General features: G+C 42.9%; 1 protein-coding gene across 3 annotated transcripts in view; it reads left to right on the forward strand.

Moving 5' to 3' along the window:
• The first annotated feature begins 1,439 nt into the window (after positions 1-1,439).
• LOC148027732 (P-loop containing nucleoside triphosphate hydrolases superfamily protein) overlaps positions 1,440-18,829 on the forward strand; it is a 38,253-nt gene continuing 20,863 nt past the window's right edge. For all 3 annotated transcript variants that reach the window (XR_015692638.1, XM_087689427.1, XM_087689428.1), the window contains exons 1-5: positions 1,440-1,681; positions 2,097-2,243; positions 8,658-8,748; positions 8,938-9,056; positions 9,735-9,925. Coding sequence is in view for 2 of the 3 variants with exons in the window: in XM_087689427.1 (XP_087545553.1) it covers positions 1,553-1,681; positions 2,097-2,243; positions 8,658-8,748; positions 8,938-9,056; positions 9,735-9,925 (677 nt within the window). In the remaining variant the exon portion in view is untranslated. The remainder of the gene's footprint in view (positions 1,682-2,096; positions 2,244-8,657; positions 8,749-8,937; positions 9,057-9,734; positions 9,926-18,829) is intronic.

Here is an 18,829-nt window from a genome sequence, read left to right on the forward strand (position 1 = left end):
TCTTGGTCCAAGGTGGAGAGACCTTTGAGGAAATTCTTATGGTCCAAACACGAGGTAGATGGGCTCACTCTAATTAGCTAGGATATCTTGACAGAAGATAGGAGATTGGTCTAGACTCAATGGTCGTAAAAGTGTAATTCCTTTTGCTGTCCCTATTGTGAGAAGGATGGATGGAACACAACCTTGGATGGTTCTCATGGCCCACTACATTGTAGATGCGAAGATCAAAGGGAAGAGGTGGGATGGAGTCCATTGCAGTATGTATTAACCTACTTGCATCTAACAATTAACATCCCTACCTCTATAGTAGCGTAGGGCATAGCATGTCAACGGCAAGGAGTGCTTCACATTGTGTCATGGGAGACTAGGGGGGTGACAAAGGGCGATTCCTCCTTAGTTAGGGATATATGGCCCGATTCATAAATATCCAAAACTTGCTAGGTTGTTACTCAGTAAAGGGATTAGAAAGTGGGAGTATGTCTGGGACCCACTCAATAATTCCTTTCTGCAAGTATAGGCATTAGAGAGGAGATTTGGCCTTAGCCAACATGAGAATGATTATCTGAGGGCAGTCATGCAATCATGCAAGGAAGATTGGCCTACTTCTATGTTCAAAAGTGATGATGCCTCGAAGGACTTAGTTAGTCTTGATGGCAAAGTCCTGAAGCTATGTAAACACAAGAAGGACCTAAAGGAGGGAAGCCTCTCTAGCGATTGCTATGATGCTTCACTACAAATGGAGAAGAGACTATCCTTTGGTGGGCAAGGTGCATACATGGAAAAGGAGAACCTCCATTGTGTGGAAGGCCTCCTCCTCCTTCAGATTAAATGTCATACAGTGGAGACTTGTGCTCAAGAAATTACCACAGAGGGTTAGACTCAGCAAATGGTTTTGAGTCTTGCTTATGTGTCCTTTTTGTGGGAAGGCAGAGGAAACAAAAAAATTATGTCTTTTGGGATTGTGTGAATGTCAGGCTGGTGTGGGCTACAATTAGGAAATGGTTGAAGCAGGCTAATCTTTGGAGTGACTTTAGAATGACAAATGTGTTCTTTGTTGATCGTGTAGGTCTAGATGATAGCATGTGGGGTTTGCTAAGTATGGTTTTAGGGGTGGCTCTGAAATTCATATGGAGCAAAAGAAATAGCATGGAGTTCAAAAGGAATCTTAATGGGATGCCCGGCACATGTTTAAATCGACTTAAAATTGAAGTACTGTCATTGTTAGGATGCTATAAAAGAAAGCACTAAATTGTTAGACTATTTTGGAAGAAAATTAGTGCGTTGGCTTGAGCCTCGAGCTGCATCTTAAAGATGGTGTAACTATTTTCACCTTGTGATATAATAAAGAAGCCGTTATTAAAAAACAACTAAAGGTTTAAAAAATTAACGCAAATGATTTTATTTGACATTAAACCTTGTTTTTTCCCGTCAACATTGTTCCCGAGTCCTGGCTGTTAAGTTACTGTCGTACTGTTAAGAAGATCGAAACCAGCACAAGCTTTAGGTTCACATTGTACGTAGCTTGCGAAGCTCCTCCCCGCCAGCTTCAGCGATGGCGGTTGTGACCTCAGAGCAAGGGCACAAGCAGCATCGAGTCGCCAAATCCGGGCCAACAGCCAAGAAAAAGCAGAAGGCAGACAAGAAGAAGCGGGGCGTCGCCACAGACCAGAAGAATCCGAAGGTATATTCACTGCTTTTGTGTGTTGATGTGCCGGTCTCGCCATTCGAACGCTTACTAGTGACACTGTCATCCTCAAAATCACCATTGTTGCCGTACAAGATGTTGCAGCTAGGGCTTAACTCGAGCCGTAGGTTGAGTATTCTGGTCCAATCATGCTTGCTGTCGAACGGCACTAGTCTCGTCATTCACGGTTATACCAAATGTTCAAATACACCATTGTCAACACACAGACGTTGCAGCAAGGGCATGTTTACGCCAAGTATTCTGGTCCTATTTAGTTCTCACAAAGCTCATTGTCTTGGCCAACATGTCCCACCGTTCAATGATTACGCATATTTTTACGCACTGTGAAGGATGCTGCATTTGTTTCCCAGTTGTTGCTAATGTTATTCTGACAAACTTGTTACTGTCTCAGGCCTTTGCATTCCAATCGTCAGTGAAAGCAAAGCGCCTACAAGCAATCTCAGCTGAAAAAGATCAACGCCGGCTCCATGTACCCATCTTGGATCGCACTGCTGAGGAGCCTCCTCCATATGTAGTGGTTGTTCAAGGTCCTCCACAGGTAGCTTCTCAGCACCTTTGTATTACCTTGCTTAGTAAATACCATTTTCTTGGATTTTATGAGTGTATGTGTGGGAAACCTTATGACCCCTTCGATGCCATGTAAAGAAACATTAAAGACTTTAGTGAAGACAATAGACTGTGTGACAAACAATGATAGTGAATGAAGTCAGGAACACAGAGAATACATGAAATGATGGATCATGTAAATGATGATACAAGGGGCCTCTAATCTCTGTGGCTCTAGAATCGAGGATAAGGCTTGAACCATTGATGGAGTGGGTTCAGTTGCATTATTCTGGCTGAAGAGATGACAACGCTTGTGAAAGAGAATGCTCAGTGGAGGGAGTGAAACTCAGTCCTTTGAGCAAAGGGATGATGGATAAAACACCGGATGAAGATGGACAATAGTACAAGGAGTGAAATATAGTCTTCTCTAGTTGTGGGTATTGATGAGGATGATCCCCATGGGCAGCAACAACGAAAATGAAATTGTTTGCTAATGGAAAGACCTGTTGTAGCAAAAACACAAATGTCTATTGGTTGGAAGAGGCCTCTAGATGGTCTCTAGGGTTAGGAGCAACAAAAACAACATTGGCTTATGATAGAAGGACTTGTAGCAGCGAAAATGCATATGTATGTTGGTCGAAAAAGACTTTGAGAAGGTCTCCAAGGGCAACAATAACAAAAATGAAATTGTCTATTGATGGAAGATGATATAGTGACATCAACAATGATGATGCATGCCTACTTAGGCCTTTGCCCAAATGCCCATATACAACCAAAAAGCCCTATGAAATGTACTAATGCTAATATGTCTTTCATGCATGGATCAAGCATATCGAGATCTAGTATCATTACATCTGGGAGAAGACATTGAATAGCATGATTGCAGTGGAGTATTGCAAGACAAAGGATGACTTGGTAGATCTCTTCACCCAAGCTCTTCCTCAAGCTGCATTACATTACCGCTCTAGATCCCTTAGTCTCATGAGTCATCCAAGATCTAAGAGGGAGTGTTAGAGGAACAACTCTTGTATGATAGGTGGGTAGCCTCGATGACGTAGTTGCCTGAAATGGTGTTTTGAACCCCCAAAACTGAAATATCAAAACGGGTGAAATGTTTTAGAAGTGAAACATGTTATGGCATCCCCTTTTTCTAATAAAAGGGTTTTCTAAAAAAAAGGTTTTGTAGCTTTTTAGTTTCCTTTTTTTTTTGGGGTTTTGTGGGGGTAAAGGGGGGTTCTTTGAGGGGGCAAGGCCTTGACCTTACCCATCCATGCTTGCAGTTTTTTGGTGACATGCAATGTGGTTTAGTTTTCAACTTTCATTTCTAGTCTTCAAATTCTATTTTTATCACATGTGTTTGCATGCTTGTTTCTTTTTGTTAAAGCAATTTGTATTGAGAGGATGCATGGAGTCACACAAAGATATGCATAACTATGAAGGTTGTCCTCTATACTTGGAGATGTAAGCCTCTAATTATGCAAAGGCTAAAGCAGTTAACTTGTACAATGTACTACAAGTACACACACACGCATGCACATATACACACATTTATCTTTATATTTATACTTACATTTAAATATCTATATATTTATTTATATTTGTATTTATATTTATCAACTTTCCATTTCCCTGTTTTGGATTGAGGCCAAAACTCCATTTCATGACTGTTGAGCGCATTTGTTTCCTTGTTTCCAAACTCCTAGCCACTATGCTCAATGAACATGCAGATATGCAGGCCATGTAAAGAAATACTCGAGCATCAATGATAAGCACAAGTGTACGACATAACACAAAGTGATAATATATGAATACATAAATGAAGAGTAACTCAGAGACAACGAAGAATGAAGAATGAAGAATGAGTAATACAATGCTCAATGCAGTAAACACATTGTGCGAGAGTGAATACACAACCTTGAACTCCGATGTCTCAGAATGGAACAGGGCAGAGATCAGTTGGAGAGTGTGTTGTATTTAAATGGATATGCTCCAAATCATGACCAACTGTTATAGATAGTAGTGCCGGCTGCAGCTTCCCAAAAAAGCATGCTTAAGATTGAAGATGATTGATTTGATAAAGATGGATTGCTGGGTAGTAGTTGTCAGTTCTTGAAGGTAATGTATGATCAGGATGGCAGCTGTTCTAGACAGCAAATGCAGGCTGGAAATGACCAGGCAGCAGCTGGTTGATGATATCAACAGCTGTGTGGGGTGGTACAAGACAGCACAGTGCAACATTGGCAGCAATTACCTGGCTGAGAACTAGTTAGAGAAGTCCTCTCAGTTTATGGCCTTACGAGGCTTGGCACACGAGTGATCTTCACGGAGCATGCCGTTGTTATTGAGGATTCTTTTACAGGAGCTGTCTTATCTATAGGTTGGCAGGAGAGCGGGCTTTACAGGCTCCATTCCCCTTCTTTGATGCAGGGTCCTCCGGGGCAGTCTATTGCTACACCCGTTCCCGCTTGTGCACCTTCTATTCCACAGGTTCCTTCCCATCCCCCACCTTCTCCTCCGGTGGTTCCCTCGTACCCCCCATCCCTTTTAGCGGGGGACGATCTCGGTGATGCGGCTATGGATTCCTTGGCCCCTAGTGTTTTAGAGGGGGATTCCTAGGATCGTGAGGAGCTCCTTCAGCGGCAGTCTCCATCGACGGACTTCATCGACATTGGCATTCCTCTTGCCACCCCAGGATTTATTTCTTCTTCGGCCTTCAGCCACATCCAGGATGTGAGAGGGGGTGTTAGCAGTCATGTTTGTCATGCCTTGTCATCTCTTGCCTGTGAGCCTCAGTCTGAGTCAGACGAGGACATTAGGAGCTCTGACATGTCTGTCATGTGTTATGATGGGGGAGGCTAGTCACTCTTGACTGGCTGTCTTAGGATGTGTATTTCTTTTTGGCCTCTTTTAGTGGGCAGCCACTGGCTGCCCGGCTACTTTTTGGTCACTGTTGTGGGGCGCCCATTTTAGGGCATTTTTAGGGTTTGCGCCCATTTTAGGGTTAGGGTTAGGGTTTGTCCTTTTGCCTATTTATAGGCAGCCCCCCTCCCCACTTGATCACTTGTCTTCTTGCAGATTCCGACACTCCTTCTCCCCCGTGGTGGTGCTACCATCATCATCAGCCTGATCTGGTGCCCTCACTGACGTTGTGGGCTGCATGCAGGGACTGATCAGTCTCCTTCCGCCTTTTCGATTGTATTCAGCATTCATTTCAGTCAATGTAGATTTCTCTTCCTTATTTTCTGCTTTCTCTCTCTCTCTCTCTCTCCCTTCGTGTTCGTATTCCCTCTTCCGGAGCGCACTCTCACACGGGGTAGGGGGTGCAAGGTGAGGGCATGGGGCGGGGGCAGGTGTAAAGGGCGATGGAGTCAGACAAGTGGTGGAGGTCGGGGTGGACGGGTGGCGTAGGTCAGGGTAGCAGGTTGGGGTGGAGTTTGGAGAGAGAGAGAGAGAGAGAGACACACACACACACACACACACACACACACACACACATATATATATATATATATAGAGAGAGAGAGAGAGAGAGAGAGAGAGAGAGAGAGAGAGAGAGAGAGAGAGAGAGAGATTAACGTCTACATAAGACCAATGTGGCCTATGAGACAAAATCCAGATTACATCCATGTCTAATATCATCTTATCTGTAAGGTAAAGATAACATTACAAGTAAGTGGGTGGCCTATGAAACAATACTGAAAATAACTATACGATGGGGCTATACTAGGGTTGAACCATGTGTAGTATTGTTCCATTGATAGAAAAGAAAAGGAAAGGAAAGGAGAACCAGATCTGATTTAGCCGTGTACAAAAGTGTGGTGGAGACTATGGCCTGTAGCTGGTCTCAAGATCTGCACATGATCTCAGCTATGATGCGGTCCCTAGTTGCTTCACTGATATGTGTGGTGGTGACTCTGTAGTGTCTCGTGATAATGGCTCTAATCCGACTGTGGTGTGGCCTCCTCGGACGTGGTCCTGGTAGACGGGGTCGTCGTGCTCGACGAAGGGAAATGGCTATCCAATGTGACTCCACGGTGTGGCCTGTAAGGTGTCTGGCGGGGTGGCTCTGTCTCTGCTAGGCTGGTAGTGTCAGTAGGGTTGGCTCTGTAGAAGAAGTCTGTCACTGCTCTCTGTGTGTGTCCCTCTAGGTGAGCTGGCCTCCTATTTCGCAGTAGTGCAATTCAGCGCCTCTCCAGCTCCAGGAGGAAGAGACCTAGGCATCTCTGGTCCTCGCACTCCATGATGTGACGGAGAGAGAAAGAAAGAAAGTTATATTAACGTCTACAACAGGCCAAGTTGGCCTATGAGACCAAAATGTTGCATACAAAATGTCTGGGAGATTTCAAAAGTCCCAGTGAAGCTAACGTTTATGCTATGTTGAACTAAATTGAGTAGGTACAAAATGATATCTAGACTAGATACAATCTAGAGGTACTCCCAGTGCGGTGTGGAACTGTTCCTGGAGTGTTCATCCTAGGATGTCCCGCATGGGTCGGTCTAACATGGAGAGGCTAAAGTGGCGGGGCAGGGCCCTCCAATGGTGGTGTAGTATCCCTTGTATCTTCGACATGTGTCTTCTGCGGGGACAGGGGCCGGCGGGGCGTGGGCGCCGGGCTTTGCCTCTCGCTGTGGCTATTTCTAAGGTGGTCCCCCGGGGTTGGGAGGCCGGTTGGGCTGGTGGGGGCTCGGTGGTGGGGAGGGTAGTTGGTATTTGGTAGAATTCGTTGAGTGTGTGTTGGTTGGTGGCTTCTTGTCTTTGCTCCGTGGTTCGTAGGAGGTGGTCTCTGTGGCATCGTATTTCCAGTAGAAAGAGCCCCAGGCATCTCTGGTCTTTGAATTGCATCACCTTGGAGAGTGGTCCGAATCCTTCGCTGAATAGGCAGTGGAAGTGTCCCCAGATTTCATAGTACACTGGGCATCTACAGATATAGTGTTCCTCTGTCTCTGGCTCGAGATGGCAGAGCTGACAGATTCGGTCATCTGGGGGGAGGGGGTTGGCCCCGTATCTGCCCGTTTCGACCCGTAGTTGGTGTGAGGATGTGCGGATCTGTCTGATGGCACTTCTGACCCTGTGAGACAGGTGTGTGTCCATGTAGCTTGGGCGGGTGATGAAGCCATCTGGGGAGATGTGCAGAAGTGCTCTCGGAGAGAGAGAGAGAGAGAGAGAGAGAGAGAGGCCCAAAAAGTACTTGCCAAGATTTCACACACAGTCAAGAACAACTGATCACATAATGACTGCTGAAGAGAGAGCATAGAGGTATAAAACAGACCAAACGCAGCCAGGGAAGATGAAATGCAGAGTATACAGCCCATACATGGCCTAAAATACTGTCCTGCAGCCGGGAGAGGGTCAGAAACCTGTAAATGTAGACTGCTGTAGTAAAGATGGGGTATATCAGGTTGAACAGCAGTTAAGGCAGTCATCCAAGCTTGTGTGAAGATGCCGGACAGGAAAATGCGGGTACAACAGATCAAAACACAAGCTTACAGGGCAGGAAACGGGCTGTTTTGGCTGCTGGAAGGGTCACCCAAGCTGTAGAGTCTGTTGCAGCGATCCACAGAAGGGCAGATGAGCAGCAGAAGAAGGTGAAGGGGGACCTGCAGCAGCAGAAAACAGCACCACGATCCCTAACACGTATGTCTGATACCATGTCCGAATAGGTTGCAGTGATGGAAGCATGAGAATCTGCTGTAATAGAGAAACATTGCGAAGAAAGAACACTGCAAAAGAACTCAAAAGATAGATGCTTGGGAAATGGAATCCATTTACCAAGACAAGCGATAGTACAAAACAATAATGAGTCATTGGCCATGTGGGCACTAGCATCGGCTCCCTCTCCAACACAACCTGCATGTAGTTGTGTATACTGAGATGAGATCAGGAGGAGGGAGCAACAGCCTATATATAGGCTCCAAATCTGAAAAGTCAGCCAGCAATAATGTGCCCCATCAGTACAGGTCTGCCAGGCCAAAACAGGGCAAAAATGCCAATCAGCCAGTAGAAAAGCTTGCGCAAATAATCTGGCAGCCCACTAACACGTCTTGAAAATGGTACCCAGCCCACTGACACATACACAGACTAACACATGAACTAACAAATCCACTAACAACAATTGCTTCATCCAGAGTTAGGTTTGGGAGATGAGCTCCATCCTCTTAGTCTATTGATCTGGATTAGGGTACCCTTGTATGCCCTTAACACTGGGTATGAACAACTTTTGTCAGTCTTACATTAACCACTACTGGCTTGAAGGTTGATGAAATAAAAACAGTTTGGAAGGAGGTATGTGCAGTTCAGCATATATATAAGTTAATAACTTTCTGTAGGCTTGATTCTTTGATACTTCTATTCCTTCAGATGTGTATAGAATTTTGAAGAAAAGTGCATTGACCTCCATGCATGCAGGTTGGTAAGACTCTTCTGATCAAATCATTGGTGAAACATTACACTAAGCATAACCTATCAGATATGCAGGGTCCGATCACTGTTGTCTCAGGTAAGGTCCCTTGAAATGGGGTTTGCTGGTAGTAACAATTCGTTTTCTTATAGCATTGGTTTGTTTTAGATCGAGTGAACTTCTATACAGATTGTTCAAGGACTATTTGTCAGTAAATGATGTCTGTTGGCTCTTTGTATCGAAGAAAATCATCCAAATGTTTTAAACACGTGACAATTTTCCTTCCAGGCAAGCTGCGAAGATTACAGCTTGTGGAGTGTGTGAACGATGTCAATGCCATGATTGACTCAGCCAAAGTTGCAGATCTTGTTTTGTTGCTTGTTGATGGAAGCTATGGTTTTGAAATGGTTTGTTAATCTTTACTATTATATGGTGATGCCTGTATTTCCTTTGTATTGTAGTTCTAGAGTTATCATGTATAACAATTTTAAGTACAAGGGGCATCAGTTAGTTGCATTATTAGCGTGACAGTACAATTCTTTGAAGGATAGATTATGCTTGTCCAAGCAATCTCAGTTTCTCTTTCAGCCATCACTACTTCCAGGATGTTCTTTCTACTTTTATTTCCCTCTCCAAAGTCATTGATGTTGGATTTTTGTCCATGCCATAAAATTTTTCTTTGTTGGTTCCCTTGTTGATTTCTCAAAAGGTTGAGGCGATATTTCTGCCACATTTTAAGTTCATGATGCAGTAATCCCCTTACTGACCAATTGAATTAAGATTGCTAAAAAAGACGAACTTACCTAATGTAAATGCCACTTGTGTGTCCTTCAAGAAATTGAATTGGGCATTTATTGTTATACTTCAGTGTGTTTTTTCACACACGAAACGAGCAAAACTTTTGAGCTACTCGGCCTCTTTGAAATTGTTAAGAAAATTGGAGTTCCTTCCATTATCAAGGTTGCCCACTCCCTTTGGTTGTCCCTTCTGGTCTAAACTTAATTGTGATCGATTCTTCTAGTCATCAAAACCCCATGGTCTGATCTGTATTTAAAGTGCTTGTATGCCTTTTGTTATTTTTACAGGAAACTTTTGAGTATCTAAATATTCTTCAAGTACACGGTTTCCCAAAGATTATGGGTGTGTTGACTCATCTAGATCAATTCAAGGATGTGAAACAGCTCCGGAAGACTAAAAAGCGCCTCAAAAATCGATTTTGGACAGAAATCTACGATGGTGCAAAGTTATTCTACCTTTCTGGACTCATAAATGGAAAGTACGTCTTTCTTCTATTTGTATGTGTTTAGTAAATATATGCTTAAGAAACACCCTCTTTTTTTCATAGTTTCATGAACAGAAATGATTTGGTGATTGCTCTGATATCTTTAAGTTAGGGCTCTTCTCTTATTTAGGTCCAGTTGAAAATTTTGCAACTACATATGCAAAGAAGTTTCTAGACTTGTAAACCTTGCTATTTGAGAGGCACTTCTCTATCTAATTAACATGTATGGACCATTTTGTGCAAGTTATTGCCTCTATGTTCTCTTTCTTGGTAGCTTCCAAGTTCTATCACCATGGTTTCCTTTCATTGCACCCTACGGGCCACCATAGCTCTTCCATACTTGACCAAGCTTGAGCATGAAAGTTTGCATGGCAGCAAGGCTGCTGTTTCTTTCTTCTTCTATTCTACTCACTTCAGCCACTCTCATCTGTACTTCAACATCAGTGAAGATATAGACGGTGTCCATTGACATGACACTTTTCTATTACACATATGCTTTTAGAGCAATAAGTATAGAAATCTAGATTTGCCACCAGTGTCACTTGTGTGATTGTCCTTGATTACAGTTGCTACCTGCCAACAGTTTTTGATATAACATTGACAGAGTACATACATGGTCTGCATTCCAGAAGGTGGAGTTCCAAACATCACCAGCTAGGCAGCACTATGATTTGGCGTGGCAGACAATAAGACGACCCTATCAAATGCCATCTCATGTCCAAAATGTCTGCTGTGTGATGTCTATTTTGATGGCTTGTGTTGATTTCTAGCCCCTACACTTACTTATGCAAATGACTAGCTTCTCTTTCCTCCTGCTGCAAGCTACCTTGAAGAGCATAGTGCCAATTGGGAAGTATCTGTTCATGTTTGGCTTATGTAATCTATGATTTCTTGGAAGAGGGCCTCAACTATCATGAAGGTAGCAAGTAGCTCCACATGCGCAACCCCACATGTTACTATTTTCTGCCCATCCTTCACTCTTTACAAAGATTGGTTTCTTAGAATGCAGCCACAGCTTTTCAAAAAGTGGCCAGAGTTTCTTAGAAAGCGTATGTTAGGGTAGAGTCACTAATGTGTCAAAATAGTTGTGGGCCTGTCCTCGACTCTTAGAACTAAATGTATGCACACTAGGGTAGCTAAGGCCACTAAACTAACGTAACCTCAGGATATATGTAGGATGATGTTTAGTCCAATAAACCATCTCCTCATTTCCAACCCTATCACAAATTCAATGCTTTTCTTTTTTGGTTTCCATCGCGACCTTCTAGCCCATCTATTTGCTATGCTATTGCCTTTGTGTCAGAAGTGGATGCAGAGGTGGAAGCGTGGAAAACTATTGTAATAGATTGCTGAACACAAGAGACAAAGGAAAGAGAAACATTGCAAAAGAAAAGAACACTACACAAATAACTTAGAAGCAAAGAGATATTTGGGAAATGGAATCCATATACCAAGATATGAGATAGTACAGAACCAATGGAGTCATTGGCTGTGAAGGCATTGGCACCTACTGCTCTTCCTCCACCAGAATGTGTCAAATGATAAATGATAGATGATGCATAATGATTGTGGAGGAGGAGCTTGAATAAATAGGCAAAAATAATGCCATAAATGATGTTAAGTCGGCTAGCATTAAATGCTGGTTGGCCAGTGATAAATGCCATTAACACCATCAAAATGACAAATAAAAAATGCCTAAAATATCTAGAATGTGTCCAGCCCTCTCTGCTATGTACAAACTCAGCCATGAATTGACATATGTGCTAGCACCCTCTCTCAGATCATGGGTGATTTGATACAATAGAATATACAATGATAATGGCCCATCGTAGTACAGACAACAAGGACCACTAGAGTAGAACCATGGATACCCAGATAGTGGGTGCACAAGCCACCAACAAGGTGCCTTGGAAAGAACTTGATGTCGATGTCAATCGTATCATCTCCTGAAAACAGAGAAGTATCATAGCAGCTCTCAATATCCATCAACAATGTCTCATAGTAGCATACAAAACCAACTTGTCAAAAATGCCTCTGAACATATGCGACCATGGATTTCCGCCTTCGGTTGGATTGCCAAAGTGTCCCCTCATGTGAGCTCAGACTAGAAGCCAAACCTGTTCTCTGTCAAAGAACTAGCTCATCATGAACTTGAATATCAATCCTAGCTTCAAGATGTGAACTTGCCAGACTTTGATAGACGTGTCAGGGAAACCCCTCCTAGGAACTTGTGCACTTGTATTCCTGTATAGATGAGGCTCTTCAACCCCTTCACACCACCCTCTCACACTCCCTCTCTGGCATTGGAGAGTTGTGAGGAATGATCGCATCATCTGTACTAGTGTTGAGAAACCCTTCACCTGTAGTTTGTATTTTGCATTTAGGGTTTCACAGTGGACAACCCCAAAAGGGGCTGGGTGCCCACAGTGGGGCACCACCCTGGACAGTCGGTGCCCTCCCTCTGAGCGCCACCCTAGACAGTCTCTTGCCTATTTATAGGCTGCTTCTGTCACTCATTCTTTACGGTAGATTCATACAGTTCGTCACCTCTTCTCTCCAGCCTCTCCATTGCCCTCACATCCCTTCAGGAGGACATTGCGGTTCGTGGTTCGTGGCTATCTTCATCATCTTCCTTGCGCTATGACACCCTTGAGGCTTGTTCCCTTGTATCACATTCACTCCATGATTCAGATCTTCATCATTCCATTTATTAGAGTTTCTTCTCTCTTCTCTTCTCTTCCCAGTGTTTGCCAAGTTCACTTTGTGTTCCTCCTCGCAAAGCCTATTGTCTTGTTAGTACGTCGTCTTTTGTCACCGAGGCTACATAGCGGGAGCCTAAACTTGTTCCCGAAGATGAAGAAGACTTGTTGAGACAGTCATCACCCTTCGTCACCGTCCACACTTGCTCCTTCCATAAAGCTGCTAATGTTTTGCAATCCTTTTGGAGGTGTCCCTTCTTGCCACAATAATAGCACGCAGACTTCTTCTTCCATCGAACGACACCCCTCTCTGAACTTGGAACATTTGAAGCACCAAGAGATAACATCCTCACAAAAACTTGAAGTTGAACACAACAAGTCTCTAACATAACACTAGTAGATGAGGAAATAATGTCGGCATGCTGGCCATCAGGAGGAGATGTTGGAGGAGCCATGAGGAGGGGGATATAGAGAAGATGAAGACAAGGGATCTCTAGGGAGAAAAGTATGCCAAACATATAGACTCACAAGGATTGCACGAGTTCAAAGTAGTAAAGAAAGCACATAGAGAAAATATCAATAGTAACTAGAGCGTCGTGATGAGAACATGACAGCCGGATGCTGTAGTGTAGCACAAAAGGAAAATATGGACCAAACACAGATAATAAGGAGCTTGTAACCTATCGCCCAGCCCTGCACAGAAGCAGAAAAGCAAAACTCAGAGGCTGATCAGTAAAATGCAGACAATAGCTGCATTAAATGCAGTTGACCTGTAGGAAAACAGGTTGCCACAGCCTGCTGTCCCCAAAACATAGATTTGGAAGGGTCAATAACAGGTCTCCAGCCCTAAAACAGACCTAGAAATCTGTAAATGCAAATGGCAGACTGTAAAATGCTGAGAAAATAGCAGGATAGGTCAAAAATTAGCAGAGGAAGGTTGTATAGGCTGTAAATTAGTTGCAGCAGCAAGAACAGGTCCAAACCGCAGATGAAAAGTCAAAAGTCAAACCTGAAAGTGTAAAACAGCAGCAAGAACAATGTTTGTGCAATCTGATACCATGTCAGAAGTGGATGTAGTGATTGAAGCGTGGAAAACTACTGTAATAGACTGCTGAACACAAGAGAAACAGGAAAGAGAAACATTGCACAAAGAACTCAGAAGCAGAGAGATACTCGGGAAATCGAATCCATATACTAAGATAGGAGATAGTATAGAACCAATGTGAGTCACTGGCTGTGAAGGCACGAGCATCTGCTCCTCTCCCTCCACCAAAACCTGTCAAATGATGAATGACGGATGATGTATAATGACCGTGGAGGAGGAGCCTGAATAAATAGGCAAAAATAATGCCATAAATGATGTCAGGTCGGCCAGCAATAAATGCCATAAACACCATCAAAATGACAAATAGAAAATGCCTAAAATATCTAGAATGTCATAACAATACACCCCTTAATAGCATCAAATTGGATACCAAGATAGTAGTGCAAGCGGCCAAGATTTGTCATAGCAAATGCTTGTTGTAAATCAGCATTAAATGCTGAAATTTTCTATTCATCATCGCCAGTCAAGACTCTAAGAGCATATCATCAACATATGAGATCAAAATGAGGAGATCATGCTCCTTCCATCTAATGTAAAGGCTGTTCTCAATCGGGCTGTTTTGAAAACTTAGGGCCAATCAAGTAAGAATGAATATTTTTGTATCATGCCTGTGGTGCTTGCTTCAGCCCATAGAAGGCTTTCCATGAATGACAAGCTTTCCTTTCCATACCCTCTTGTATGGACCTTGATGGTTGACTAACATAGACTTCATCATTCAAGTCACCATGTAAAAAAATAGTCTTAGTGTCAAGTTGATGTACATTCCAACCATGATATGCAACCAAAGCAATGACTGTATGGATGGTTGTCATACATGATGTGGGTGCAAAGGTCTCCTTATAATCATTGCCTTGTCTCTAAGTATAACCCTTTGTTACAAGTCTAGCTTTGTAGTAATCAATGCTATCGATTACATGACATCTAAGCTAAAGGAGTGGAGGATGATGTATGTGGGTTGCTGGACAGCAAAACACAAGGCTACAATAGTCATTGGAAGGGGTAGCAACGTGTCACTTGGCTCTAGGGGCTGAAAACGCTAGGCAAGTAGTTGGAATGATGACGTGGACTGCTCATGGCTGTAGGTAGACAGTAAACGCAGCAGGTTGAAGGCTTAAGGCAACAGGGTGGCAATTGTAGATAGGTTGCCAGGTGCTTGAGCAGGAAGGGCTGTAGTTGATAGGGGTTGGACAACTGTAGATGGGAGCCGATGGCTGAAATTTGCACATAGACACGAGAATCTTGCACACAAGGATGAAACTAAATGGTGGGCAGTCTATCTATTTATAGATGTGGAAGGATCCTTCCAAATTAGGGTTTTGCATGTGGGACACAACTCTCTAGAATTGCTCCCTGTTTAATGAAACTTTTAGTAATTTACTGTTTTGGGGTTGTTTTAAAGAGCTAATCCATGATTAATGAATTTTTAACTCAACCCTCATAGGTCCAAAACTAGAATCAAGAAGAGATGGGAAGAAAATCTCAAGCCCATTTTTTACCCCAAGACGCTCCACCCCAAAGCATCTAGGGCATCAAACAAAGGGTATATATCGACTGCCCAACGGCCTACTAAGACTATAGAGGTGATGGTTATCTTATCAAGGATGTCCAAGTAGTCATCTTAGAGAGGACATGACATTAGATAGATGAAACCACATTAAACTTTTTTTTTCTCTTTTGTGGTGAGACTGGATATAGTCTGCGGCCTTTCAAGTAATTGTGCCCCACGGGAAGAATGAAAATAGATAGTTAGATCCAACACATTACAAAAATGAATGAGCTAACCCAACCGCTTGAGGGTATCGATGTTGAGGGAAAGGGGTGAAAGATAAAGCGCAAGTGGAAGTACATAAGCGGAAGCAAGAGCAAAGCAAGAGCTATGGCGGATGAAGTAAGAGAGCAAGGGAAAGAGACATTGTATGTGGTAACTCCAACAGCCACAATGTGTGACTGGCCTTCCCTTATTTAGTAGTTACTAATAGAATAAATAATAAATAATAAAGTGAATGATGGGTGTTCGTGACCTGACAATAAGAAAAAAGTGACAGAGTATAAGTGTACATAAAATACAATAAGATGAAAAGTAGATGTCATCTCATTCTATGCCTATTGTCTTTCTAAGGAAGGTAAAATGTTCCGCTGAGAGACTTTTAGTGAGTAGATTTGCATGATTTTCGTCATTCGAGTTGAATAGACTTGTCCTCTACCACCTCCTTGATAAAGTGATAGTGCTTTCTCAATATGCTTTGTCTTCACATGGAAGATAAGATTCTTGGCCAATTGAATAGCACTCATGGAATTTGAATGCAGTGTAGGAGTAATAGTAATATTAAGGTCTGCTAGCCTAACCATAGGGCATCCTTGCAAGCCTTAGTAGTTGCAATATACTCTGTCTCAGTAGTAGATAAGGTTGTGCATTTCTGTATCCTAGATATCCAAGAAACAACACCTTTAACAAAGTGAAGACATACTTAGAGGTGGACTTTGTACTATTTGCATGTCTTGCATAATCGGAGTTAGTGTAACCCACGACTATAGTATCTTGGCTATCAAAGCAAATGCTCATATCTGCAGTGCCTTTTAGGTACCTTATGATATCCTTTATGGCATACCAATGTCGTTGACCAGGTGTAGCCCTATAGCATGTGAGAACTCCCACTGTAAATGTTATGTCAAGGTGAGTGGCTATCATGACATACATTACCGTCCATTGTGGATGCATAAGGGATCTTGGCCATCTCGGCCTTCTGCTCATCTGATTGGGGACAATCAGACTGACTAACCTTCACATGGGAAGTTAAAGGATAGCCAATAGGCTTAACATCATGCATATGAAATTGCTCAAGCACCTTCTATATGTACATGTGCTATAATAGGTAAAGGAGTCCCTTAGAGTGATCATGCGTGATATGCATACCAAGAATATGTGAGGCCTACCTCATGTTCTTTATCTCAAAGCCCTTCTTGAGTTGAGTCTTCAAAGCATCTAGCTTATCAGCTCTCCTAGCAATCAACATACCATCGACGTAAACTACCAAGATAATAAGGTTGCTTCATGAAGAGTGCGAGAGAAAGCGATCAGAGTATGTGCGTAGATTGAGGTGTGTGCAGTAGTTGAGAGAGAGCAGTGAGTGAGAGTGAAGAGTCGAGGGATAGGTGTGTATCGGTGTGGTACGCAAAAATAATAAAAGAATATATTTATACTTAGGGTACGGTACACTTACACCCATAAGGGTGTGTTCACATGTGTTAAGTAATATACACACTGGAAAGCATAAGGGCCTTTATATCCAACAACCTCCCACTTAAAGGTCCTAAGCGAACCTTTAACCAACTCCCACTAGTCGAATGCAATGCTCATGTTGAGCCCTTGCAAGACTTTTAGTGAGAACATCTGCAAGGTTATCTTATGATTTGATCTTAGTCAGTGTAACTAGACCATCATCCAGAACCTATTTGATAAAATGATACCGCACATCAATATGTTTGGTTAGTGCATGAAACATGACTCTAGCTATCACATCCAAGTACAGGTGTTTTGGTGGGCAGCCCAAAATCCTTGATCAAACAACCAAGCCAAACAGCTTCTTTTGAAGCTTCAGTGGCTGAAATATATTCAGCCTCAGTGGTAGAAAGTGTTACTATCTTTTGCAACCTAGAGCATCGAGAAACTGCCTCATCAGTCAAGATAAATATATATCCGCTAGTAGACTTGCGAGGATCCAAGTCTCTTGCCATGTTTGCATTATAATACCCTTGTAGATCTAACGTACCCTTTCCATAGTAAATACATTTTCTTTGTGTGCTCTTAAGGTACCCCGTAAGATGCATTTCGTTGCTTCCCAATGTGCTTTGCCAAGATTTGAAATAAACCTACTCACAACTCCCACTGCATGAGCAATGCCAGGTCTAGTGGCAGCCATAGCATACATGAGTGAACCACAAGCTGAAGCATAAGGAACACCCTTCATAGAGTTGGGTGCCTCATCATCTTTTGGCAATCTGCTTTGCTAAGCTTAAGATATGGTGGTAAAGGAACACCAAGTGGCTTAGTATGAGCCATAGAAAAACGATCAAGTACTTTGCTGATGTACTTTTCTTGTAAGAGAAACAAGAGCTGTTGCTCTCTATCTCTTGTCACACGCATGCCCAAAATGTGTTCAGCTGCACCCAAGTCCTTCATGGAAAAGGCTGAATTCAATTGTTTTTTCAATGCATTAAGCTGGCTTTTATGCTTACTAGCAATAAGCATATCATCCACATAAAGCACAAGTATAATAAGGCTTCCATCATCAGCCTTGTTGATATATAAGCAGTGATATGCATTGCTCCTTTTAAGCCCATGTGAGAGTGTCACGGGGACGTGAAATTTTGAGATGCTTTAATCTTGCTAGTAACATTTGATTAAGTTACTAATCAAATGTGCAAGGTTGTTTAGCACATGTGATGCACATGGCAGTTATTTCATGGGAACGGGCCAAGGACCCCGAGGATGCAGTGGGTGTTAAAGGCAAAAGCTGTGTTAAGTTATGCCAACTGGGCTTTGGTAGTCAGTTGGTGCCAGGTTGGACCCTAGGACAATTGTTTGGCCATTAAATGTCAGTGGTGACACTAGGGACTATGATTAATTAATTAATTAATGCTAGTTTAAGGGTCAACAGAGGTGGAGAACGACTCCAAATTGCAAATGGCCTAGCCAATTTCATAATAGATGGGCACATTTAATTTTGGGCAGGGTCAAAAGGACTGAAATTAATTTCTAGAATTAATTAATTCTGAAAAATTAATTTAATGGCTGAAAATGCATTAGGAAGGCTGCCACTTGGCTAAACTTTCCCATGCAACTAGGGAGAAGGCTGTTGGAGGGTGGTGGAAGCTGAATGGCAGCCATTCGGAGCTTGGTGGAGGGGGAGGAGGTGATCAGATTTGGCTTTGAGAAGCGACGACGACTGATCGCGCGCCGTGACAGGACAGGGGGCAGCAAGATTTCTCTTCCGCCTCAAGAGAGGCGGTGGTAGGAGAGGAGGGCTCGTCAGCTGAGTTGGTGTTTTACTCCCCTTTTGAAGCTGTTGATGCCATCAGATTTGTCATTAGAGC

This window comes from Lygodium microphyllum, chromosome 12, assembly GCF_053477565.2.
Source record: "Lygodium microphyllum isolate KBCC chromosome 12, Lygodium_microphyllum_v1.1.10, whole genome shotgun sequence".
NCBI classification, from domain to species: Eukaryota; Viridiplantae; Streptophyta; class Polypodiopsida; order Schizaeales; family Lygodiaceae; genus Lygodium; species Lygodium microphyllum.